Raw genomic sequence first — 26,862 nt, 5'->3', positions numbered from 1 at the left:
CCTTAATCCCCGTGAATTGTTGGAATTTTACGTCATCTCCAATCATACATGCACCCCCCATTTCCGGCTGTAACCGCCAACCGGTGAGCCTGCGGTGCTCTCAGGCCTTTCAGTCCTACCGTTGGCGCACCCCCCAAATGTTGTCTTCAAAACTGCAGCAGGTGCACGGTACAGTGACCGGTTTGGCAAAGATTACGTTGGACGTTGTTCCTCTCAAAACAGTGGTTTTGGACTCTGACCAAAATAAGCAGCGCGCGCCACCTTCCCCTTCTTCTTCTAAACGCCCTTCGTTAGAGAGCGCTGGCTATCGAACTGCCATGGAGTAAATTCCAGTTGATTCCACAGGCATTTCGGAGTTCGTATTTTTAGTTAATGGCGTCTGTTGATTTAAGTTTTTCCCTTTATTTTTAAATAGTAGATTTTCTGTGTTTTCTTCCAGCTGAACAGGCAGAGTCATGTGTGCGAAGAGCCACATGAAGCAACGTGAACAACAAGACAACATTTGTAATTGGTGAACGGGGATTTCTACCAAGTTTTTCCCATTGTGTTTAGATTTTATTTATACCTTAGTCTTCTTCGCAACCTTCATTTGGAATCGTTGCTCTTTTAGTGCAGTCTGTTTTTGCTTTTCTTAACGTAATTCAAGGATAATTTGTAACATAAAGCATGGCGTTCACAGGAAAGGTATCTTGATGCTGAAATAGCAGATTCTTATTGTTGCCCAACCGAAAGTACTCATTTTATTGTCCTCCTTATAAGGATGAAAGGTTGAGTGGACCAGATGGGATTTAAACACATGACCACGCGGTCGCAGACCGATGACTGTACTAGATACGTTAGTCCACTTGTCCACCAGACTTTAGTCATATACTTCCCTGAGTGGGTCTGCGCGTCTTTCTCCCCGGGTGTCCTTGCTTAATTTGAGCCGGTGGTTTGCCGGCAGGGCCACCAGCACTTGTTTGGGGACTGGCACTTATTTGTTCCGCGTTAGATATTCCCTAGACTAGAGCAAAAAAAGGAAAACGCACAATTTGAAAAGACACAGGACGACAAAGACGGAAAACTGTCACAAAGGGAAATAGTAGGTACTTGCGGGAGTCAGGTAAAGAAGCAGCGGGTGCATGATAGAGGATTAAAGAGGTTGAAGTTCAGTTGCCCCGCCGTGAACTTCTCAGCAGGAGCTTCGGGCAACGGCACTCTTTCATTTACAAATTAAGCACTGCCGGTTGTACTACTGTGCCCCCCTGTTGCACAGTGCCCACGTGCTGCTGGTGCCCAGCCCAGGTCAGACCAGAGTCCACGGGACCGAGCGCTCCCTTGAACCCCGACTTCCTCTCTCTCTCTCGAGTCGAGACATCTGTGTTTTGAAGGCTCGCTCCGGCTGAGGGGATGCGTTCGCCAGCTGTGCGCTGCTCGTTTCCTCTTCGAATAACTGTGCTATGATGTCAGTCTGTAAAATACAATTCCAGAGATATCCAATGTTGCTGTGATGGCCCGCCTGGGCTTTGTGAATAATAACTGCGTCAGCCCTGTGGTGAGGTGCATCATTAGAGCTGTGTGAATAATAACAGCTGTGAGCAACAGCATACTCTTGCACACACTCAAACTGCTCACCAATTCAAAGTTTGCTAAAAATGTTATGCAACGCATTGTCATACACAATGACAATAACTTAAACTTTAATGCTGCGAGACCTATTGCATTGCAAATGCTTGTTTGCCTTTTTGCATTAGACCCCTCAACTAACTTCCAGCGATCTCAATCTATGGTACAAGCAAACTGAGGACACAGTGTCTTTTTGGCTAAGGTATCCATTGCCCAGAGGTCTTACTCCTTTCTTTTTCCTTTCCCTCACTTCTATAGGAGGCCACTCTTTGGAATACCTTCCATTGGTGATAGAAAGACCAGTAAGCTAGAGTGGTACTTGGGTGTAGTAGTGCTCTGAAGTATCCTTGGTTTTAGATATTAGATACATGGTTTCTTTTTTCTTGTTTCAGAGACGTTTGGCCCGGAAGAGAATCCTGTCATTCTAAGGGATTCGAAACGCGTAGGCCTTTGGGTCTGCCATCTTCATCTTGGTGCTTATTAGTTGTGCACCACGATTTATTTTTCCACTTCATGCTGTTAATTACGACATTTCCTCCGATTTAACCGCATTATTAATAATGTATGATTTGGAACATTGCAGAATTCTTTAGATTTTGTAGCAGACCTATTACTTCACCAACTGGTTCAAATCTTTGCCCCAGATTGTGTGAAGTATTTTGTTTGAATGCCTGAATGTAAGTAGGTTGGATGTGATATGTTTGATGACTAACGAATGAGAGTATGGATGAGGTTTCATTTTCTCTTTTCTTGTGTCCTTATGTCCTTTATTGTTTAATAAATGTGTTTTGAACTTGAGCATTAATTCAAATTCGTGCACTGCTAAAATATATTTTTTGAATAAACAGCTATTTAATAGCAGTCCTGAGTATTGAACTGTGGTCTGTATTCAGGTTTCAAATATCTCTCTAGAATTGAGCATCAGTATTGGCATTTCTTTTCGTTGTTTAGTTGATCAGGCTCAGCCTTACTGATTAGAGCCAACCCGATTTGCTATTTATGTTCAATTATCTGAAGCATAATGTTGAGGTCTACGTTTCATTGACAATCGGTATGTTCTTTGGTGTTCCTAAAGCCTGGCACACTGAGAACGATGTGTTGAAGACACCTACAATCACAATTACGGTTCTGTGTTTAAATAATATGCATGCATTGGTCTGTATACAGCACAGTGTTTTTCTCGCCCTGTGTACTGTTACTTTTATATGCAATGTAATAAATTATATTTGAACTTTGGAATGTGGGGAGGTCCATTGAAGACAGTGAAGTAGCTCAAGGCGTATAATGGTCTCTAACATTCCAATATTTATCTTTCTGTTTCTTAATTTAGAACATTCTACCCTCAGTGGGTGGAATATTCTAATATCCTTATAGTCATTCTGCTTTGGACTCTAACGGTTGTTAAAGGCCCGCTCCTCAATATAGGACCTTCCCTTGGGTTCAGGGCCTTTAACAACAGGGCAAGCCCTCTACAGCTGGCTATAGTACTCAATTTTTTAACATAATTACTTCTTCGTACACAGAAGTATTTTAGAGGCCGAGATCCCCAAAAACAATGTATGTTTTTATTGCTAATCATGATCAGTTATATCACAAGGCATACAAGATCAGCAATAACTGCCCACAGCTCCAGGGGGGTTTTGGAAATATGGACATGATTTGTGACAGTGACACAACAAAACAGGCTCTAGGGAGCCTAAGTAGCAGCGATGTCCAAGGGATCTGACTGCAGATCTAATAATGTTAGAAAACTTTACACAGAGTCTGTCACTGAAGCAAATTATGCTTACTAAAAAAACACAATGCAGGTTTAATTTGAAAAAGTCTTAAAAACAAACAATTCATTGTTCAGCATAATACTTTAAGAATGGGAAATGTCAGGATGAAAAAAAGGACAGAATTCGCTTTACCCTTCTGAAGGTAACTCATGCCAAGGAATAAACAAGAGATGTACCTCATGGGCTAAAACCCCTCTGTGCAATAAAGTGCCATTAGTGCACCTCATACAACAAGAAATGAGATCTAAACAGCCATCCCGTGGCACAGTAATGCACTTTTAGTACACCCTGCCATCTAAGAAATGAACCATAGATGCTCATCAGGTTGTAATCCGCTCCAATAAAGAATCATAAGTGCATCATGTTCTCAAAGAGGTGCACTATTGGTGCACTCTAAGGTTTAACTTTTCATTTAAAAAAAAAAACACACGAGCACCCCAATCTTGAAGATGTATTTTTGACCCAGGAGGTCAGATAACTTCTCCAATTAATTACAACTGAATTTCCACCCACACCAACCATTATTGTAATGTACCAGGTGAACATTTTCCATTGATGAAGAGCGCTTAGAAGCTGTGCCTGGAATTGGGAGATGTAGAGGTTTGAATCGACAGGCGAAGCGCCTCGGACTGGGAGCTGTGCAGCCTTGCACTGGCACCAGTAAAAGCTAGCACTGGTTGGTGCAAGGGCTCTCACTGGAAGAGGCTACTGTGCAGGACAGTGAACCCAGACTCCTAGAGCAAGTGGTACAGAGTGTCCAAGGGTCAATAAAAAATTTGAGACCCAAGCAGCCTCAAAGGGAAAGCTAGGCAATCATTATCTGGAAAACGTTGCAGCAGGAAACGGAAGTTAAACAGTCTTCTGGGCTCGTTCCTCTACGTAGAGCTGCATCTATTATAGAAATAAAAAGAGAATTGTACAACGAGCCAGCAAAATGACACCATCCCTAGCTAAGACAGGCGCGAGTAATAAGCACATTAGGTAATGGAGACAGTCAAAATGAAACCCGGAACCACAAGCACCCTCATAAACAAACCATTAAACAGACGATAAGCATCCCGCTCGAGCTTTAAACTGACTAGGATCCGTACCACAGGGCTCCACTGATCACAAACCTACTCGGAAGTCTCACAGAGAAACCAACGTCAATCCGTGCCAAGTCTAGACTTGCACTGTGATCCATAATCACATATTGATCATGAGCTACTTCCCTCTCTCTGAACAAGATCTTTCTGGAGCCTTGGTTATACAGCAACCGTTACATATCCCAGAACTGTGTAAACTTTATCCCACACGAGTCCGGACATGCACAGAAATAACCAACTTTCTGAACCAGTAGTCCTCATGATCTCTTCTGAAAATAGATGCTCACCTTAATTCTTCAAGTAACCTGAACCTGCACTAACCAGAATACCTCCAGTTCCTTGGTCATTCAGCAGCTACAATCCAATCTGAACCTTAAATAATCAGTGATCACCCCCGCCATTGAATCGACATGAAGAATCATGAGCATTGGACCGGAACCAACCAATGTCGTCAATGCCTTCACTAGCATGGTATGACTATTGGTCGATCAGGTTCATAGTGGCATGGGGGGAGTGGTGTCTTCACACTAGTAAAGCAGTCCTATGTATCACACCAGATAGTTAAGTGGAGGTTGGTGCTCACCCTCAGTATGTCTGAAGTCATGGTCTTCAGGGGGATGAGCCTGGGTTCCTGCATATGAACATCCTGCTCGTCAGCAAGGATCCATGGGAAATCCTGCAAACAGGAATATTAAGCACAGTCAGCATTGGAGAAGGCTCCACGATCCACACATTAAAGAGAAGGATAACAAGGGACATCAACACCTTCACAAGAGCATCAGACACAAGAAAAGGAGAGCAAGGGTTTAGAAATGTGCACATAGGAATGGTCTCTTCTAGCCAAACATTCCAAGGAAGATAAAATATGGGTTTGCTTTGGCCACACATGTAAGGCAGGTAGAAAAAGCCAATAATACGTGAATTCATCTTTAGGTGGTCTTGACTACCAGGATCAATGTATAATGTACGCAGACAAGAACAGATTAAGGAGCATGTTTAAACTACAGTTGCTGGAGGAAAACATGCTTGATAAGAAAGTAAGTGTGTTTAGGGTGTGGGGGAATAAATAAATATAGCAAGCCTTAAAATGTGACATTTTCAAATATGGCAGAAATGTTATAGGAGTTTCCAATACCCATTTCAGACCTACCATACACTCCGCTCAGGAGTATATAAAATAGACTGGTTTGAATGACTTAAGGGCAATATTCAATTTGCCAAGTAAGTCCAAAGTTCACTTAGGAAAATTTGAAGGCAAAATACAGACTGGAGGTTCTAATCTGCCCCAGGTTGACCTCTTCCAATGAAAACGTATGTAATGATCCACTTGAATGTACAGATAACTGAAGTACATAAAAAACAAACTTCAAGGTTTTTAACCAAATTTTCTCATCGTTATCTTGATTTGAAGTCCAGCATATTGTTGTATTTGTTAGAAAAAACTACATTTCGAAAAAGTCCAACCTTTTCATTAGAATTTTGATATGTGCATTTTTTTGTTACGGAGTGAATAAAATAGTTTGCAATTAGTGTATTTGTTTGATGCATACTTGTTCTTGCATTTTTGTGAGGTTCCCTGGAATCCTGCAGTGAGTGATTCAGTGGGGGGACATAGACGTCAAAGGGTGAAGAACAGCTGCAGTAGAACGTGTCCAATAACCGTTCTAGAGACAAAATGTGTTAAGCGTGGCATTGGTCCACTGTGGCCTAGAGTATACATTGTGTTGGTACAGATCAAGGGAGGCGACTCTCATGCTTTGTATTCTAGGGACTTCATATAGTGCGTCCAGAAAGAAGAGTGCTCCCTTAACTGTTCAGGTGTTGGGCTGGCTAAGTTCCTGGTAGCACGTTACAAGAGGATTATGGTGTAGAAAATAACTGAGTGAGAAATGACAGTGTTTTGAGAGAAGAAGAAGAAAAATTCTCCAAACCCAAACTATGTTATGCAGAATAGGTGCAAAGAACTAAGATGCAGGACTTTCAGAGTGATTTCGACCCTAGTGGGAGGCCAGTGAGATCAGTGGAGACCTTGGCCATTGTCCAAGAACAGCTTGAAGGGCGGGTACATTTGCTATGAATTTGGGACATTACCTTGGACGACAACTGGAGTTTTCTTTGAATTTCTACTCAACTATGGAGCATTCCTCAATGACAGTGATGCACATTTGAAAGGTTCGAGGATTTCCTGATTAGTTTTCATTTTACTTTTGTGATTGAAATGTTTCTTAGATTTACTTTATTTTAACATTAGCAAATATGAACCTTATTTTTCCCCTCACTACTTTCTTAACTGCGCCTCTGAAAACACTGCAGAAGAGATGATCAGCCAGCTTGCACGCGGTCTTTGCAACTCTGCACTGCTGCAGTCCTAGTTGGATGTCCGTCCTGGAGCCACATGGAGGATGAGTGGACAACAGAAAGACACCAGCCCACCCGCCGGACCTACGACGCCACCGAACTCTACGCACTCAACGCCGGCCGAATCCCGGGCTGCTATCGAGACACCCCGAGACGCACCCACGGACCCTTCTGCTGCCACTCCTGCAAGTTCACCTGCATCCGGACCTGCACTACACCAGCACAGACCAAGCCGAGCAGCAACCACCTCAAGTGCATCCTGCTCAACACCCGCTCCATCCACAGACACGCCGTCGAGCTCTGGAACCTGCTCGACACCACAGCCCCAGACGTCGCCTTCCTCACGGAAACCTGAATGAACGCCTCCTCAGCACCCGACATCGCCATCGCCATCCCGGACGGCTACAAGATCATCCGGAGGGACCGCGTCAACCAGACAGGAGGAGGCATCGCCATCATCCACAGGAACACCATCCGCATCACGACCAACACCGACGACACCCTCACACCCGCCGAACACCTGCACTTCCAGATCCACATCAACCCCAAGACCACCCTCAGAGGCACCCTCATCTACAGACCCCCAGGACCACGCACACAATTCAGCGAAGACATCGCCGACTTCATCAGCCCGCACGCCCTCCTCTCCACTGACTACTTCCTCCTCGGGGACCTCAACTTCCACCTGGAGAACAACAACGACCGCAACACCACCACCCTGCTGGACAACCTCGCCAACCTCGGTCTCAAGCAGCTGGTGACCACCCCCACTCACTACGCCGGACACACACTCGACCCCGTGTTCTCATCCAGCAAGGACATCACCTTCAGCCACGCCACCGGACTCCACTGGACGGACCACAGCTGCATCCACTTCAGCTTCAGAAGCACCACGCTCCACCACCACCAACAACAGGTTGCACGCAGAAGCTGGAACAAGATTACAGCCGACCAGCTCGCGACCTCCCTGAGCATGAACCCTCCCACCAGCGCAACTAACCCAAGCCAGGCGGCCACCAACCTCACGAAGTGGATCAGCAACAGCGCAGACGACCTCGCCCCTCTGAAGACCCCGCCTAGCAGACCTGGCAGCAAGAAAGCCCCATGGTTCACCGACGAACTCAAGAGCTCCAAGAAGATCTGCCGAGCACTCGAGAAAGCCTGGCGCAGAGACCCAACACCGAACAACATGACTGCCCTCAAGCTCGCCACCCGAAAACACCACCAACTGATCCACGCCACCAAGAAAACTGCATTCAAGGAACGACTGGACAACAACGCACACAACAGCAAGGAACTCTTCAACATCGTTAAAGAGCTCTCCAACCCCAACACCGGAAACAACGACATCACCCCTTCGCAAGACCTCTGCAACTCCCTCGCCTCCTACTTCCACAACAAGATCGCGGACATACACAACAGCTTCAGCACTCAACCGACGCACGCCACGACTGAACCACCGCACCCCACCACCACCCTCCGCGCCTGGACCCCGATCAGCACCGAAGACACCATCCGCACGATGAACTCCATCCACTCTGGATCTCTGACCGACCCCTGCCTTCACCACGTCTTCAACAAGGCCGACGCTGTCATCGCACCCCACCTGCGGGACATCATCAACACCTCCTTCAACACCGCTACCTTCCCGGAGAGCTGGAAGCACGCCGAACTCAGCGCTCTACTAAAGAAGCCATCAGCCGACCCCACCGACCTCAAGAACTACTGCCCCATCTCGCTGCTCCCGTTTCCTGCAAAAGTCATCGAGAAGACCGTCAACAAGCAGCTGGCCGCCTTCCTCGAGACGAACGGATCCCTCGACCTCTCGCAGTCTGGCTTCCGGGCCAACCACAGCACCGAGACCGCCCTGATCGCAGCCACCGATGACATCCGAGCCCTGCTCGACAACGGAGAAACAGCGGCCCTCATCCTCCTAGACCTCTCCGCGGCCTTCGACACTGTCTGCCACCGTACCCTAGTGCGGCGCCTCAGCAACGTCGGAATCCAGGAGAAGGCACTGGAATGGATCATCTCGTTCCTCGCCGGAAGGACACAGAGAGTCCGCCTCCCCCCGTTCAGATCAGAAGCCACCGAAGTCATCTGCGGCGTTCCCCAAGGCTCCTCGCTCAGCTCAACCCTCTTCAACGTCTACATGAGCCCCCTCGCAGCCATCGCACGCCAACACAACCTCAACATCATCTCCAACGCCGACGACACCCAGCTGATCCTCTCCCTCACCAACGACCCCGCCACCGCCAGAGCCAACCTACACGAAGGGATGACAGACGTAGCCAAGTGGATGATGAACAGCCGCCTGAAACTGAATTCGGACAAGACGGAAGTCCTCATCCTGGGATCTTCACCCTCCGCCTGGGAAGACTCCTGGTGGCCCCCCGCCCTGGGCAACGCACCCAAACCAACAGACCACGCACGCAACCTGGGCTTCATCCTGGACTCCTCCCTCTCCATGGCCAGACAAGTCAACGCCGTCTCCTCGTCGTGCTTCAGCATCCTGCGCATGCTACGTAAGATCTTCCGGTGGATCCCCACCGAGACCAGGAAGACGGTCACCCAGGCCCTCGTCACCAGCCGTCTGGACTACGGCAACTCCCTCTACGCCGGAACCACCGCCAAACTCCAGAAGAGACTCCAGCGGATTCAGAACGCCTCTGCACGACTCATCCTGGACATCCCCCGACGCAGCCACATCTCCGGACACCTGAGAGATCTGCACTGGCTCCCGGTCAACAAGAGAATCACCTTCCGTCTCCTCACCCACGCACACAAAGCCCTACACAACCAACGCCCAGGATACCTCAACAGCCGCCTCAACTTCTACGCCCCCACACGTCAGCTTCGATCGACCGGCCACGCCCTCGCCCCGCATCCGAAGAGCCACCACAGGAGGAAGGTCCTTCTCCTACCTGGCCGCCAAGACTTGGAACTCCCTCCCGACCCACATCCGCCTGACCCAGGACCACCTTGCCTTCAGGAAGCAGCTCAAGACCTGGCTGTTCGAGCAGTAGCGGACCCCCCCTCCCCTAGCGCATTGAGACCCTCCGGGTGAGTAGTGCGCTATATAAATGCTTTGATTGATTGATTGATTGATTATGTCAGCTCAGATCAAGTATCCAGTTCCCTTCAAGTCAAACTCAAACATTATAACATGGAAATCTTTGTTTTTGCACAATGTTTGCAAAAAGAGCCCAGTTATGACAAAAAGACATAGGGCCACATGCATCAACCTATTTAGGAAGTGCAAACGGTGCGAATCGGTAAATTCGGCCGTTTGCGCTTCCTAAATAAGTTTTTGGGATGCATGAAACAATTTTTGAAAATCCGCATTTTTTTGCAATTCCTAAAAATGCGATTGGATTTAAGGAATCGCATTTGTGCGATTCCTTAAATGCAATGCATGAATTTTTTTAAAAATGCGAATTTTGAAATAGGAAGTGCAAATTAACACGAGGTTGACCCTTGTGTTAAATTGCGAAATTCTGAAAAAAAGCACAAAAATGCATTTTGGAAAGTGTCATGTTACACACACACATGTCCTTTGGACATGTGAGTGTGAAACTTGCACTAAAACAAACATTTCAAGGGTGCAGGGGGGGTCCTTTGGACCCCCCTCAGCAGCCTTGCAATGCATCAACAAAATGTCATTTGCAAAAAAAATTCGCAAAAAGGCATTGATTCCTATGGGCCTCTAGGCCCATAGGAATCAATGTAATGCCATTCCTTAATTGCGATTCGCAATTAAGGAATCGCAATTTCCGAAAATTAAGAAATCCTAAAAACTTTTAGGATTTCTTGATGCATAGGATTTTGCAATTCCTAAATTGCGATTCCTTAATTTTCGCTATTTAGGAAATGCAAAATCCTACATTGATGCATGTGGCCCATAGTTCTTCTTTGCTTTTTATTCCAATTGTTTGAAATTAATTGAAATAAAGTACTGTGAGCTTTGACTGGTCAGAAGAGCGATCCCTGTATGCACCCTAAACTACCCTTTAGCAATGAATTAAGCAGACAGTTGCTTTGAGAGCGCCCAAGGTATCATGAGTGGTAGATAAGAGTGGTCAATACAAGATGCCATGAAGAAGCAGTAAAAAGATCTAGATGAGAACTACCTAGGATACCAAAAACGTCAATGGTCTAGGTCCGTGATACTCAAAAAAAATATGTCTGGGGCTGCATAAGACCCTCCTAATCTTTACATGCGATCCCTAGTTGAGCCCTAACAAAAATAGCCCTAACATTCAGAAATATGTTAAATAAACAGGCTAGGGGTTATTTACATGCTAACTGAAGTAAAAGAAAAGAAGCAAATAAGGTGTCCTGCACAACTTAACTTTAGGAACACATTCATATTTTACGACATCTTGCAACAAACGTGTAAATATATGATAAAGTCTCTTCAGAATTCAAAAACGTGTACTTCAGTAACATGCAGAAGTGTACATCAGATTAGGTCAGTGTATTTAGAAGTATTTTGAAAATTCATGCCACCTCCCTACCTGACAACAATGTCAATAGTGAACTTGGAGGCAAGTCAGTTTTTATGTACACCCTCTGGATGGCCAGGGTTCCTATATACATGGAACAAGATTGTGGTTTATTAAAGGCAAAGTGAAATTAGACAATTAACCGGAATCACACTATTTTGTCAAGTGTGAAAGCCAGGACTGACCCCAGGTTTTCTGATTTCACATTGAGTAATTAGATTTCATTCCAATTCGATAATCAAGTTACTTTCTTTTTACACTTGACCCTCTCATGGTAGCGATAGAAGGCTTACCACAAGGGGCAGTAGAGGGATAGCTATTAGGATACAACATAAAATAGAATTGTCAAATCTAGGATTCTTCTAGATACCAGGGGCTACAAGATACAAGGGCAGTATTGAATGAAACCCTCAAAATAACGCCATTACTCACTGACCATAACATGCATAAGATTTTCTTATCCTAAACCCACCTTAAGTACAAATTCCTACTCCTACTGTGCTGGCCCTCAGTCTCACCACATAGCATACTTTGTGGCCCCATGGAAAATATTTGCGAGTACACATGGTCTAGGTATACTTCAACTTAAGGCATTGTCAAGCGACCACAGTGACACCTAGCGCCATTCGTTAATTTCATTTCATTCCATCCATCCACCCGCCTCAATTCAGACTGAACACCTAATGATGACTACTATCCAACAGAGGTTGTAATTCTATAAGCAGTCCTCCATCGGCAGGCAGAACACAGGGTCAACAACTATTTAGGGTTTACTTTGAGTGCTGCCAAATGAACTACAGCAGGTGTTTATCTAGAGGTTCCAGGTTCTCAGAAGAACGGACAGTACACTAAACATGGTCAACTCCTCACCAACAGATCTCTTATGCCTGAGGTAAGGCTGGGTTTAAGAGAAAGGATCTCTTTGTGCCAATACCAGTGGTGGCAACAAGCAAGTCACCAGTAGAGTCTTGCAGAGCCTGGACTAGCTAGAATCCAATACAGATTTCTGCCCACCTGGGGCTCCGTAAGGAACCAGTCTGAAATACAAGATCAATTTTATATCCTCCTACTAAAAGGCTATTATCTAGAGTTACACCTTCCAGCGCAGGAATGCAGGCAATAAACGTCCACTGACATGGAAGACTGTACTACAACCTCCATTTTGTGCCACTTAGAAGCAGGTGCAATCCAAAATAGTTCCCACCAATCTCTGCAACATTACACTCACATTCAGAGTCCTGCTACCATGTATGCCAACACAACACAGACACAGGATATCAGTACAAAGGTTTGGGCATCTCAAACAAGCAGAACTTTACATGAGTGGAGCCCGTAGGCAACACACTCCTTTTGAATTAGAGAAAAAAGGTTTGTTGAAACTATTTTTTTTTAAAGGAGTATGCTGCCATCACTGCCAAATTTTATCAACCCAGGACATGCACAGTTCTTCCATGTCAAAAGAGGGTCTGATTGGTACGATCCTCTGTATCTCAAAACAAGCTTACGATGTCAGCATCAAAGGCCAGGACAGGTCCTCAATGTGCAAACTGACCTCAGCGTCAAAGGCCAGGACTAGGCCCCAATGCCCACACTGGTTTAGCATGTGAGCTGGTACACAAAAAGGCAGAATACTAGCTATTACACACAGTTGAGTCACTCAGGACACAGGCACATGCGTGTTCGCCGTGCAGTGGACACAAATAAGACCAGGGAGACATGGGCGCCTTCATGCACACAGTATGCTATGCAAGAGGTAGGTGTTGCTATCCACAGTCATTAGAAAAGTAATGCTATTACACAGATTGACAGTTGACAAATATCTGTTTCAACTGCTTCTGCTCACTTCACAAATCCTGCATATAAACAGTAACCAGAAAACTATATCCGATTGAAAGTCAAGAATTTACTGATATCTGCGGAGGCTATTGTTATGTTTACTGTGCACAACAGGTGGTTATATGAGAATGGAAGGGTCTTATATAGCATTATGAAGATAATGCCCTGGTGTTTCTAGACCATTACTAATCTGAGACAGTGGTCCTTAAAATGAGTAATAACTGTTTTCAACATGGTAGAAAACAATCAATATCCAATTATTTTTATGTGTGCCAAACAATGTGTCACTTGACCACTGCTGTAATTCTTGCAGAAATACATAAACGTTTCTGTGGTTAATGATCCTTTGCTAATATTGTGCTCCTGGAAAAAGCAGAAGAGGATCATACTGAGAAGAAGCTAGGAATGAGACGGGCCAGATGGGATAGTTAGTGCTTCTTTAGCGTACACACTTTTGCCTGGATTGTGAGGTAGCGCTTCGAGCTGAGAGTTTATACATGCACGAGAAAAACAATGAGACAAGAGCAGTGACTAAAGGGTGCACTTTGTAGATGAAAAATGAATCTATTGATTGCGGCCAATCAGTTATTTTTAGTATAATTGACTAACTGGTTTGGCTGGCTTTTTAATAAGAGTAATAAGCGTGACCTAACGCAAGAAGCTATTAGAACTGAAGTACGAAAAGACAGAGGAAGAGAGCAAACAAATAAATGGATGCCATATTACAAGCCTCTCATTATTTTTATGTGGAGAGAGGTGTGTCAATTTGGTGCAAACATGATATGTGAACAAAAATAGAAATGAACATAAACAATGGTATGTGCAAGATATCTCCATAGGGATATGGCATTAGATCACAACAAGCGGTACAAAAGGGGGTGGTGATGGACGGAGCATCTGAATCAATCAAACACTCACACCCAGTCAAAAGATCTGGGTTTAATCCATCACCGTTCTTTTGCCCACTCTGCCACCCCAGTTCAGACATGGCTATATGCAAATCAGTCTGACCCTGTGCCTCATGGGAACAGTACAGCCCGAACTGCCAAGCCATGTCTTCCCTGGACCGGAAACAAGCTTCCAAGGACCGGTTTCTGGCATTCCAGCCGTCTTCAGCCCGGCTTGCTTGAATCCATTGGCAAAGTGAGCAAGGGACTCACGTCTGAGCATACCCTGCCACACTTATGGTGGCCAAAAGCGATCACAACAATGTAAGTGGTTCTGTAATTTAGAATACTCTGGTTTTATGAAGGGTGACCAAAGAACCAAGTTAAATCTATGGTAAATCCTGTAGAACTGAAGATGAAGTAAGTTACCATTGTGCATATTAGCCAGACAGATGATTGATACAGAAGTTATGAATAGGCTAAAAAGAAAGTTTTGATAGATTCCCTAAATGTGTAACTATTCTTTTCCCCTTTCCTCTGCTGATGCAGGGCTCAACAAATGCCACAGAAATAAGAATGTTGATTAAAGGACCAGATATCCAGGGAATGTATTTTGGTCTTCTCCGTACAAACTTAATGAGAGGTATTAATGTGTGGAATACCAGAGAACTTGTTGTAATGCATGGACTAAAGATGCACGTTAAAATGTGTCTGAGCTCACCGAGTAGAAATATTGAGTGAACATTGCGAGACGTAGGTTGTAACCAGTCTGTTAACACAAATGGTGGTTTCTCTTCCAACATTTTCATTCCCAAAGGATGTATCAGTGTGCACATCCTGATGAATATATATTAATAGTAAAAGGTCACAGACTGTAGCTGGCAGTTACAATCATCTTAAGACACTTAAATAATAGTATCACATTTGCATAAAAAATAGTTTTTGACCCCTGGTGGTGGTGGTAGAGAAATGTCTTAAGGAAAAAATACATATAGGCATAACTGATGTAAGTGAAAGTCAAATTAGATTATGTGCTGTAAAAAAAACCTGGGGCCTATTCGAAAACTGCATTTTGTATCAAGTTTAGTACGACTACTAATGTACTACAAAATGCTATTCACATGCCTAAGAGTGTAAATCTCCATCCCACCTCTCCTATCATTTCCATGGGGAGATCCTCACACATGTAATTTTAGTACTCTGTAGTAAATGTAATGGGGCAGGGGGATTGGTTGGCTGGAAAAAGAGTTATATTTACTACTAAATGGGAGGGGTATAGGGAGGAGTAAGGAGGGGTTTAGTGAGGGAAATGCAGCCATTCACTAAATAATAAGCTCTTTGCAATTCACAAACTGCACTTCTAAAGTTACTACAGCGAACTAAAAAGGGATCCAAAACAGTAGTAAATTACTACAGCTCAGAGCTGGAGTAAGTGCAGCATCACACAAGGTCAACCACTGGTACTGCAACACCCCTCCTCCCTCATAGAAAATAATGGAGGAAAAAACTTGAAATGAAAACAAGTATTGGCATAGCCAATAGGTCTCGCTTTTGGGACCTTATAAGTATTTAGTTATGTAGCACAATATCCTTGGTGCAACAACATCAACTGTTGCATAACTAAATACTTGTACGGTCCTAAAAGTGAAACCTGTTGTCTATGCAACAATACTCCATAACCTACCTTTTAACTTGGCTGCTGGCATTAGGATGTCACAACTCACCTGTAATAAGTCATTATATTTGAACAGCTAGGTGATTATCTTATTAGGGGTGACTAGAGACATCACAACTCACCTGTAATAAGGCGGTTGGAAGCTTTTACATTGTGATTACAGGCTCTCACATATTTTAAATTGGACAAATTGGCACAAATGGGATACTCCAGAGAGCGCCATAGCAGGTTGCAAACAGTCTATGTAGCTGGCCCTCCGGAGCTGGCAGGTATGGGCACCTAGTGCCAGCGGGCAAGAGCAGGCCGGCACTGGTACCCTTTGGGGCCGACAAGACACGGAAAGGCCTGCAAGGAACAGGTATACCACCCCAATGTCAGCAAGTAGGAGCAGGCCTGGGCCGGTGCCCATCTGAGCTGGTATGAAAGAAAATGGCACGCATTGGCACCCAGAGCCGGACCGCCGGGCCGGTGTCAGGTTGAAGCTCCCAGGACAGCGAGGGCTGCAAGGAACACATATAACGATCACCCCAACCCTCTGAGTGACGGGCTTTGCCTAATCTCTATAGCTGGCAAAGAGAGGAATGCAAGGATACATGGAGCGGGAGGAAGAAGAGGGCTCCGAGGGCCAGAGTGGGTTCCCGATGCCAGCAATCAGGGCCGATGCCCGTCTGTGGCAGGTGCCAAGAGCACACTGGGAGACACCCTGCACCGATGACAGAGCGCTGGCATTTTTAACAAGTGACAGGCATGAAGCAGAAAGCACAACATAATACCCCCCCGGGTGGCCATGCTGAATAAATTCGAGGTTGCACTTGTGGTAAAGGAGCCATTAAAGTGAAGGAGCAGACGCCTTCTATAATGTACCGCCTTTCTTCTATGTAAATGAAGAACTTCCTTGGTGCTGGAGAGGAGAGGAGTGAGAGCCAGCCGCAGATTCTTCAAGAATTTTCACGCCATTGTCTTGCTGCCTACCCTCTCCTTTGTCTCTCTCCATTCTTCAAACCCTCTAACTTTCTTTTGTATGCTCACACCTCACCATCATGCCACCATCACAAAAGGCTCGTAAATACATGGCCTACACCGATCTCAGACTGAGGCCTATCCAGAACCCAGATTGTGGCGAATAAAAACAAGAGAAGCGCACGCCCCTCGAGCTAAATGTAAAAAAAAAATTCAGCAGAAGTGAAAGCGTTTCCCTTCCGGGAGCGAGCAGCACCAGGAGCAATATTTGCTAACACATGGTGCCAATGCTGGCTCCCGCAAGGGAATCGGCAAACATGCACACGTTGCCATCAAAAGCAATGCAACGCGTGCATGTTTTTAGGGCCAAAAGCGAACCGATTCGAAAAGGTATTTTTCCAATCGCTGCGTATGCGAGACCTAACCAGTAGGAAATAATGTTACATTATATATTTTAAAATAGTTGAAATAAATAAATATGTTATGTTAAAAATAGTGTAAAAATGAAACAATTAGACTTAACAACCGGTTTTGAATTTATAAATAATGTAAGATTATTAAAAAATGTAAAAAATAAAATATTAAAATACATTTATATAATTCCATACATCTCTTAATTATTGATGCGTGGTAAAAAAATGTAATTTGAGGGAATTTACTTTTGAATTTGAACTTCATAAAATATTTGTATTTAATTTAATATATTTAAATGAATAAAATTTGTATCCCCTTATGTCTTTGACTTTAAATTTAAAATAAATATAAATAATTCACATTAATATGTAACATAAAAATATTTTAACAAATGTTTTCCAAGTTTAATAAACCTTTGTACTTCGACCTATACTTTACCGGATGGAAAGCCCGAAATCAGGGCAGAGATTTCTGCATGGTAAAGTATAGGCAAAAAAATGCCTGTAGTTTTCCAAAACGAGAGTTCCACAGAGGGGCAGAGATCTCTGTATGGTGAAGTATAGGGAACATTTTAAAAGGTTATTAAACTTGGAAAAAGTTTGTAAAATACTTTTCTGTTAAATATGAATGTAAATTAATTGTATATATCTATTTTAAATGCAGAAATACAGACATAACAAACCACTATTTAAATAAAATTAATGTAAATATATTCAACTAAAATTATTTCCAAGTTTAAATACAAAAATTGGTTCCCATCTAAAGTTAAAAAAAGTTATTATACATTAACAGATATTCAAAGTGAGGTTTAGAATGTATTAAAACTAACTGATTTATATTTAATGACATTTAAAAAAAAGACTAAAATATTTTATCATTATATAATAAAAATCCATTATTTCTACATTTTTTACCAATACATTTTTACCATTATTTTAAATAACTTCATTTACTTTATTTCCTAGGGGTGTACATTTAAGTCCTTGCCTCCATTATTTTTTATGGGAATGTGCTTCAGTACCAGTAGTGGCCATGTGTGGGGCTGGACCTACTACAGTTTTTTCCCCAGTATTAACTTACACTTGTAGGTTTGGCTCCTCACACTTTTTCAGGGGGTGGAGAGGTGCAAGTCTTCATTTTTTAGTAACTTTACGCACAGATTTTGTGAATAGCCCAATTGGTAAAGTTACTCAGATTTTTAGGAGCCAATTACATGTGTAATTTACTCAGAAGTGTAAGTTACCGCTGTGTTTATATTAACATGTCACCGAAGAAAAAGAGAGCGATGAAGGGCTGAATATTAAACTGGTTAAGAATACTTGTCCTGATCAGGAAAATCACGTACAGAGTGATGTTCAGAGGAATTATATTATTCCTACATTTAACCACGGACTGGGAGTGCCCGAGCTCTCCATACCTTGATGACCTGAATCTTTTCCATGTTGCGTGTGGCTGCCTCTCGTGTGTGCACCAACAAGGTGAAAGTGCAACCTAGAAACAAAGAATGGAAATCATGTTAACAATTTTAAATGCCTTGTCCCGGTGCAGTCTCTATGCAGAGTAGAGCAGCTTGTGTAGACAGAGTTCACCTGGGATCAGAAAAGAATTTCAGTCACATACTTCAGTTCCCTTAAAAATATTTGTGCGTGGTCCATTTTGGTATGCATTTCACTATACCTGTTGTCTAGATTAGGGCCATGGTCGACAGAGGGAATAGCAGGAGTTGGAGGGACATGTTGATCATCTAGTACCTATCAGAGAATCTAGCCCGTCATCGCAGTGTTCTTACGACAAAGCATCATCAGCAAACACGAAGAACAGATATAAAGCCACACAACAACCCTTGTGCATCATGTCTTGCACCCCCCAACTATGAAAGGCACACTCCAACTACTATCACTAACAAAACAAATTAGTATAATCAACAAAGTGAACATCACAGTTAACCCATGCTACTCCAGCAAAGTTAAGTTAACCAAACATTTCAGTCCTCTCCCAAACAAAAATCATCCTAGTCAATTAAAAAGTTAATGGGTGACCTCAAGGTTAACAAAAAAATAATAATAATAATCACACTACACCTGTGCATCCTGTCCAAATATTACTCTAAAAGCACTCAAAACATTACAGGCACCAACCGACTGGCTCTGTTCCAGCTGTAACTATCAGGCTGTGCTTTAATAGTGTGCAAAGACTATGGTACTCCCATCAAACGGTCCATAATAAGAAAAGCCTTCAGTGCTTAACACTTGTCTACCTTCTTTAACAAATTACTAAAACTACTGTCCCAAATCCTGTATCTCAAAGTAGAAAATGTTCAATATTTAGCAGATAAACAACTTATCATTGTACTAGATGGAGCCTCACGACAAATGCCACATACCTTGACAACTTCTTACTCCCCCATTTATTGTTTAATTGCTGCTAATTTGACGAGCAGAACGAATGCAAATAATGGACCTGAGACTTCCAAACACCAACCGGGAAAAGGATTTGCCTCCAAAGGACAATTAAGGCTCAAGGGCATCAAATCCTCAACCAGGAGGAAATACAGGCAAGCCCAGTATTATGAATAGGCTCTGCAATAATGATGGAGTCCGAAACACATCATAAACCGCAGACACTATTACACAAAGACTATTACACAAGACTACTGAAGCAAATATTCCTGTCTGAAAACCAGCGGGCAACACTCCCATCCATGCGATTGGATAGGCACAAGTGATCTTCAGCATGTTGTTCTGATAGCTACAGAGGACGAGCATCGTTGACTGTACAAATACAACACAGGGTACAGGCGCAGAAGCCTTCACTGCAACATTACCTTCAGTGTAACCACAATTTGCACAGGTCCAATTCAGTAACTACCATGGATGCATCAAAGACAAATCAATGTCTACCATCACACACAGACATCATTTCATCTTATCTTAGGTGCAATTTGTAAAGCGCGCTGACGCCGAAGCTTCCTGACGCTAATAGACAGAATGAGTGAGGGGGGAGCGTGAGTAGCAGAAGTCTAACTGAGGGAGGGGAAAAGGTGAGTTTTTAGCAATTTTCTAAAATTCAGAAGGGAAGAAGAGGATTTGATTGAAAGAGGAAGGGGATTCCAGAGCACGGAAGCTAGGTAGGAAAAACGGTGACCGCCGAATTTCTTAGTTTTGCTCTTAGGAGTGACCAGCAGATGATGATAGGCTGATCGGAGGTTACGTATTGGGCAGTGAGGGCGGATGAGGGATTTGAGGAACGCGGGGCCAGAGCAGCGGAGGGCTTTGAAAGTGAGGCAGGCCACCTTAAAAGTTGTCCTTTGGTCCATTGGAAGCCAATGAAGGCTGTGGAGCAAAGGTTTGGCCGATTGCCATCTGGGGATTCCATGAATTAGGCGAGCCGCCTGATTCTGGACGACTTGGAGGCGATGTAACAGATATTGTGGGAGACCGTAGTAAATAGAGTTGGAGAAATCCAAACGAGAGAGTACAAGTGAGATGACGGTTTGAGTAAGTGCCGCAGGGGGAAGAAGATGGCGGACTTTGCGATTCCTCCTAAGTTGGTACATGCAGGATGAGACTACCGCTCAGACTTGGGCTTTGAGGGAGAGTTCGGCGTCAATGATTACCCCCGAACTCTTGACTGTTTTTGCCGGGACGGGGGGAGAACCGAGCTCCGGAGGCCAGAACTGCGGGCCCCAGTGGACGTGCTGAGCCCAGGGAGAAGGAGCTCAGTTTTACCGGGGTTCAACTTCAATTGGTTCTGGTTCATCCAGAGTTGGATGTGATTCATGGCAGCGTGGAATGCTTTGATGGCATGTGGTGAATTGAGTGAGAGGATGATTTGTAAATCGTCAGCGTAATTGTAGACGATGATATCCCATTTCCGAAGAGATTGTATAAGTGGCCGGAGGTATAGATTAAATAAGAGCGGGGAAAGGGAGGAGCCTTGGGGGACTCCGCAAGACGTGGGGATTTTTTTGGCAGTGTAGGGACCCAGGCGGACCGCCTGTGTCCTTCCAGTGAGGAAGGACCTGACCCACTCAAGAGCAGCACCTTGAATGCCAGCCTGCCCGACACGGTGGAGAAGGATGTTATGATCCACCGTGTCGAACGCGGCCGACAAATCAAGAAGGACGAGGGCTTGAGAGAGCCCCGCGTCCGCGTAGCTCCTGAGTGTGTCAAGAACTGCCAGGATGACGGCCTCTGTGGAGTGGGCGGGTCTGAAGCCGGCCTGATTAGGCTCAAGATGACAGGAAGATTCAATAAAGTTTGATAGGCACCGGGTGACGTGGGCCTCCATTAGTTTAGAGAAGTATGGGAGGAGGGAAATGGGGCGATAATTCGACGGCTCTGCGGGGTCGGCACTGGGCTTTTTGAGGAGGGGCACTAGGATAGCCTGATTGAAAGGAGTGGGAAGAATGCCACTGCTAAGAGACCTGTTAAGTAAATGTAGGATACAATCTGGCAGGTTAAGGCAGATACTCTGCAGGACAGATGGTGGACAACAGTCGTTCGGGGAGCCCGATTTCACGTGGGTAGCAAGTTCCGCTAGGGAAGTAGGGTCTAAAGCAGGGAAAGTGGTGAGGGTCGAGGAGTTATTAGAGGAGAAATCCAGTAAATGTGACTGGGGGACGGGAGGGATAGACTTTAATTTTTGTGATCTTTTCCGAGAAGAAAGAGTTAAGGGTGTCACAGGCCTCCTGAGTGGGGGTCTGGACAGGAAGGGTTCTGTCATCTGTAGTTAGCTCGTTCAAAACTCTAAACACCTTCTTAGATTTGTCGACCGCCAAAGAGATCCTGTTGGAAAAGTGTTCCATTTTAGCTAAATTGATGGCTGCTTTGTAATCTTTTCGCGCGGCCAGGTAGGACTGTCTGGCTGAGTCGGAGTAATCGCGTCTCCAGGTGCGATCTAGCTGGCGCGTTTTTAGTTTCTGAGCCTTAAGGTCGTCAGAGAACCATCTATGGGAATTCCGATGCCTGGTGCGGGGAAATTTGACGAGAGGAGCAAACAGGTCACTGGCCGATTCTAACCAGGAGCCGATGTCGTGTTCTAGTCCGTCGATGTCATTAGAAGGATGAGAGGCTGGGCGGGTGCCGGCCAGGGCAGTGAGGAAACCCTGAGAGTCATATGTGCTCCATTTCCGAGAGAGGCCACCAGCCATCAGGGGGGCAGAAATCTGACCGGCGACTGTGATGGTGGTCGGACCAGACACATGGGAGTATGTCTGTTGGAGACAGGGCCAGATTCATCCCTACAACAGCTTTATTTCAAGTGCCTGCTTCAGTCGATGGTACTACATTCCGCGAACAACCCCACAGAAAAAATATAACCAATTGATTTTTTTTTTAAACAGCTCTAGGCACACCTGTTTCTCTCCATACCGGAACCTACTAGATTCAAAACCTTGTTAAGATCAACTTATTTGCACACATCCAAGACAAAGGCCTTCAAATAACCCTCCAAACAACAGACATCCAAAGGACAGGCAATAAGCTCACTTTCACAAGGTGCTTGGCTGATCGCATCGGGGTTTACAATTATGCGCATCTGGGGTATCATTCTTACCTGGGGGGTTGCTGTCCAGCATTGCATCGCACACACTTATCTTCAGAATGAACGCTCGCAGTAACTGTTCCACATGTGACAACAGGGAGTCCGAGCTACGAAGAGTAAACCACGGAGAAGAAAGATGAAACCGTATTACAGAAAGACAGCACACCAATCCATATTGCAAAACTCACATGCAAGTAAAGTCAGGAGCCGGTCAAATTTGATCAACATATCATAAGTGCCCAAGCACTCCCTCAGCCCACAAATAGTGCTGAAACACTACAAAAACTGGGCGCATTTTTTGAATTACCAGTGTTGCAAGCAAACCTCGCACTCTACACACAAGAGCCTACTGACTTTACTATCGGCAGCATATAAGATACCCAAACCTTCAAAGCAGCAAGGTTGTTCCACAGACTCCCAATGCACTGCAGTGGCAGTTGGTCTTTGTTTGCTGTATGGAGCAAGTATCTCCTATGTAAACTATACTACTGCAGTTCAGTATTTTCAAGAACTATTTTTTTTTACTAAACATTATTTGAGAGTTCTCTGCCCTTGAAAGCATTATTTCTGTGGCAAGATTTTTCTTCTTCAGCATTTCACTTGTTAGAGAATAAAGTCGCACACGTGCATTCAAGTCTCTTACACAATGCACGAAATTATACTTGTGTTTGTTATCCAATGCATCCACCACATTCTCTAGGTCTGCCCTAGAGACAGATCTGAGAGAGAGAGAGACAGAGACAGCTGAGAGAGAGATCGAGAGAGATGGGGGAGAGAGAGAGATCGAGAGAGATGGGGGAGAGAGAGAGATCGAGAGAGATGAGAGAGAGAGAGAGAGAGAGAGAGAGAGAGAGAGAGAGAGAGAGAGAGAGAGAGAGATGGGAGAGAGAGAGAGAGAGAGAGAGAGAGAGAGAGAGAGAGAGAGAGAGAGAGAGAGAGAGAGAGAGACAGCTCGAGAGAGAGATGGGAGAGAGAGAGAGAGATTTCGGTTGGCTCTTGCGCATGCGCACCTCTGCCTAGAAAGTAGTTCACTACAGTGCCAGGGCTGAAAGTCCATTCTCTATGCTTTGATTTCTGCTATTATTTCATGTTTTTTATTCGTTTTTTATTTTATGTTTGCAAACATATGCACACCACTTTTAGAGGCAGCAGTTTTAAATGTTATTACTATTATACTTTTAATGTCAATAGCATTTTTGCGGAAAACAAAATGCATTTTGGCAAATGGCAGGATTATTGTTTTTTCTTTATTTCCTGTGCATACAACAAACACAGTGTCCTTCGATCTCCCAATGGCATCCATCATAGCGCCAACACAGAAACACAACTTCTAACCTTCAGGGGTTGGAAAGGCATGACTTTAGTGGATGCATGGGGGTACACTATACCACCACCAGACACTCCAAGACACAAGCCGTTAATAAGAGTCAGTCTAAAGGACCACCCCACTAAATGCTCACCCTTTCCACCAAAACACTTCTTTGAGGGTGTTAAATACTACTTTTGCTATGCTTATTGCCACAGCACCTCCATCACTGCAACTGAAACAAAGTGCACTACATTATCAGACAATGTATTTTGGTGCACCTTCCTTGGCACAAACCTTCTCCAATACATTTATCGCTGCTTGGCTATTAGGTTCAGCTACAAAATCCAAACCTATGCATTTGAAAAAGTAGTAATAACTAAGGAGTATTTGCAATTTCCCTTCAATTTGCAGAATGAACGCAGATGGTTCACTCCTAGTTTCTTCTATGGCTTGTCTGGAATCTCCAGTCATCATAAACTGTTTCCTAGTGACCAAACATTTTCTATCGAACTTACACTCTACACATTTCTCAGTTCACAATGTAACCTGTTTATCCATTCATGCCCACAACCCCCACACTCGGGGTCGCGCTACTGGGTGCAGGTAAAGCTAATCAGACTCCCCAATGCAGTCCGCAGATGTTAGTTTGCTGACCCTAAATGGGCCTCCACACACCGCGCAAGAGATATGCAGCCTACGCCTACATCAAAACGCCAACAAACACAAATTGCGTTCCTGCAAGAGACACACCTCACGGCGCCAGAGATTGACAAACTACAGTCCCGACGGCGGGGAACAATATGTGCCACGTCATACTCGGCATTCGCGCGGGGTGCGCTGATTTGGGTCCGCCCAGGCACCCCATTCCAGGAAACACGCAGAGTAGTGGACAGGGAGGGTAGATATGCCCTTTAGGAGGGAATACTGGACGGTCAATCCGTACTGCTAGGCAGCATATACGCACCGAATGTAGAGCAGGATAAGTTCTGGAACTCCCTTACAGGCACCCTGGCCCAATTTGCATCTCTTCCATGGATCTTAGGGGGCGACTACAATTGCGAGCTCGACGTTGCACTTAAAAGATCACACCCACCACAGCCACGCTTCCCTGCCCTCGTGCGATCAGAGCGCTTCTGCTGCTGGGTCAGTCACTGGGCATTAGTGGACGCATGGAGAGCTCATCACCCACAGACGAGGCTTTACTCATTTCATTCCATTCCCCACAACTTGCGGATCCGCTTAGATAGGTTTTTATGCTCCCCATCACTGATTTCTAAAGTCCAGTACACAGATTATCTTGGTCGGGTAATCTCAGACTACGATGCACACATATTGCGCGTTCAATGGCGACCTCCTCATCCCCCGGTTCCCACATGGCGCCTCCCGCGTGACTGTCTGACAGAACAGGTATTCCGGCACAAACACGCGCAAAGCATTCAAGACTATCACACGCAATGCGGGGTCGCCACCTCTAGACTGATGGAATGGGATGCTTTTAAAATAGTGGCCCGGGGGGGCATGCATCAAACAAATAGTGGGGGTGCGCCGTACACTGGAACAAACACTCGTTGACACTGAATGCAAGCTAGCAACACTCACGGAACGAGAGGATGCAAATGCTGCAACGATGGCCCAGGTAGCAGAGGCCAAAACACAATACTCTACGGCCCTGGCTGACTTACGCAAATATAAGTTTAGGGCCTATGCCGCTCGGATGCACAAGGAGCGGGATAAAATGGGCACACTCCTGGCGTGGCTAGCGAAACAGGACACGGATACCAAGCCCATCACCGAGATTGTGACTCCCTCGGGTAACCTAGTGCGCTCCCAGATAGACATTTTACACGCTTTCCAGCAACACTACTCCGCGATTTATTGCACCCGACTCGTATCCGACAGGAGGCGCTGAACCGCTTCCTGGATCCCCTGCCGATCCCAAATATCACGAATGCAGACAAGACCGCGCTAGATACTAAAATATCGGCGGCTGACGTCTCCTGTGCGATCCGCACGCTGGCCCGGAACAAGGCACCGGGACTGGATGGTCTGCCCCTAGAATATTACTGTACCTTTTATACTGTTCTGGACCCTCGGCTGACGGAAACATTTGCAGACGCACTTGAGGAGAGAACTCCCGGCTCTCTCCACGAGTCCCTCATAGTAACGTTTCTCAAACCGCACCGAGACCCGCAACAACTGTCCTCCTACCACCCCATCACCCTCCTCTCCGCTGACTGCAAAATCTTGGGGAGAATCCTGGCGGCTCGATTAGAGCAAATTTTGCGCCCCTTGATCCACCCGGACCAATGTGGGTTTGTCCCCGGCAGGAACACGTCCCAAAACATACGGCGATTGTTCCACGTTCAGGATCAGGTGGGGGACTTATTGCCTGCATAATCTTAGACCTTGAAAAGGCCTTTGATACTTTAACGTGGCCTTTCTTTGCTGTCCTGCGCAGGATAGGAATAGGTCCAACTCTTCTGCAATATACGCGGCTCCTTTACACCAACCTTACGTCTCGTGTCCGGCTGGGTCGCTACATCTCGTCTCCATTCCGGGTTGAGAGGGGCACTAGACAGGGCTGCCCCCTGTCACCCCTGATCTTTGCCCTAGCGGTGGAGACCCTGGCGATACGTCTGCGGCGGGAAGGGGCCACATGGGGTATACCCATAGCGGACACGGTCCACTGCGTTTCCCTATACGCGGACGACCTCCTGTATATCCGGGATATTACTGCGGAACTGACGCCCATATGGACAGCTTTGACGGAGTTTGCGGAGGCGTCAGGCCTCCAGGTGAACTGGGATAAATCCACGATTTACCCATTACACCAGTCCCTTGAGGCGCGGGAGATATGAGTGGGTATGCAGAGCCTGCCTAGGACCACGGGCGCCCCTCGATATCTT

General features: G+C 45.3%; 1 protein-coding gene across 1 annotated transcript in view; it reads right to left on the bottom strand.

The window, feature by feature from the left end:
* Positions 1 to 3,148: 3,148 nt before the first annotated feature.
* The window catches only part of MAD2L2 (mitotic arrest deficient 2 like 2), a 39,269-nt gene continuing 15,555 nt past the window's right edge, over positions 3,149 to 26,862 (bottom strand). The window contains exons 6-9 of the mRNA XM_078642216.1: positions 22,660 to 22,754; positions 18,521 to 18,594; positions 5,052 to 5,144; positions 3,149 to 4,274 (exon numbers count right to left, since the gene is read on the bottom strand). Coding sequence (XP_078498342.1) covers positions 4,233 to 4,274; positions 5,052 to 5,144; positions 18,521 to 18,594; positions 22,660 to 22,754 — 304 coding nt within the window. The 3' untranslated portion in view covers positions 3,149 to 4,232. The remainder of the gene's footprint in view (positions 4,275 to 5,051; positions 5,145 to 18,520; positions 18,595 to 22,659; positions 22,755 to 26,862) is intronic.

This window comes from Lissotriton helveticus, chromosome 5_1, assembly GCF_964261635.1.
Source record: "Lissotriton helveticus chromosome 5_1, aLisHel1.1, whole genome shotgun sequence".
In the NCBI taxonomy this organism is placed as follows: domain Eukaryota; kingdom Metazoa; phylum Chordata; class Amphibia; order Caudata; family Salamandridae; genus Lissotriton; species Lissotriton helveticus.
Note: the sequence above shows the minus strand (reverse complement) of the source record. Positions and strands in the feature narration are given on the sequence as shown.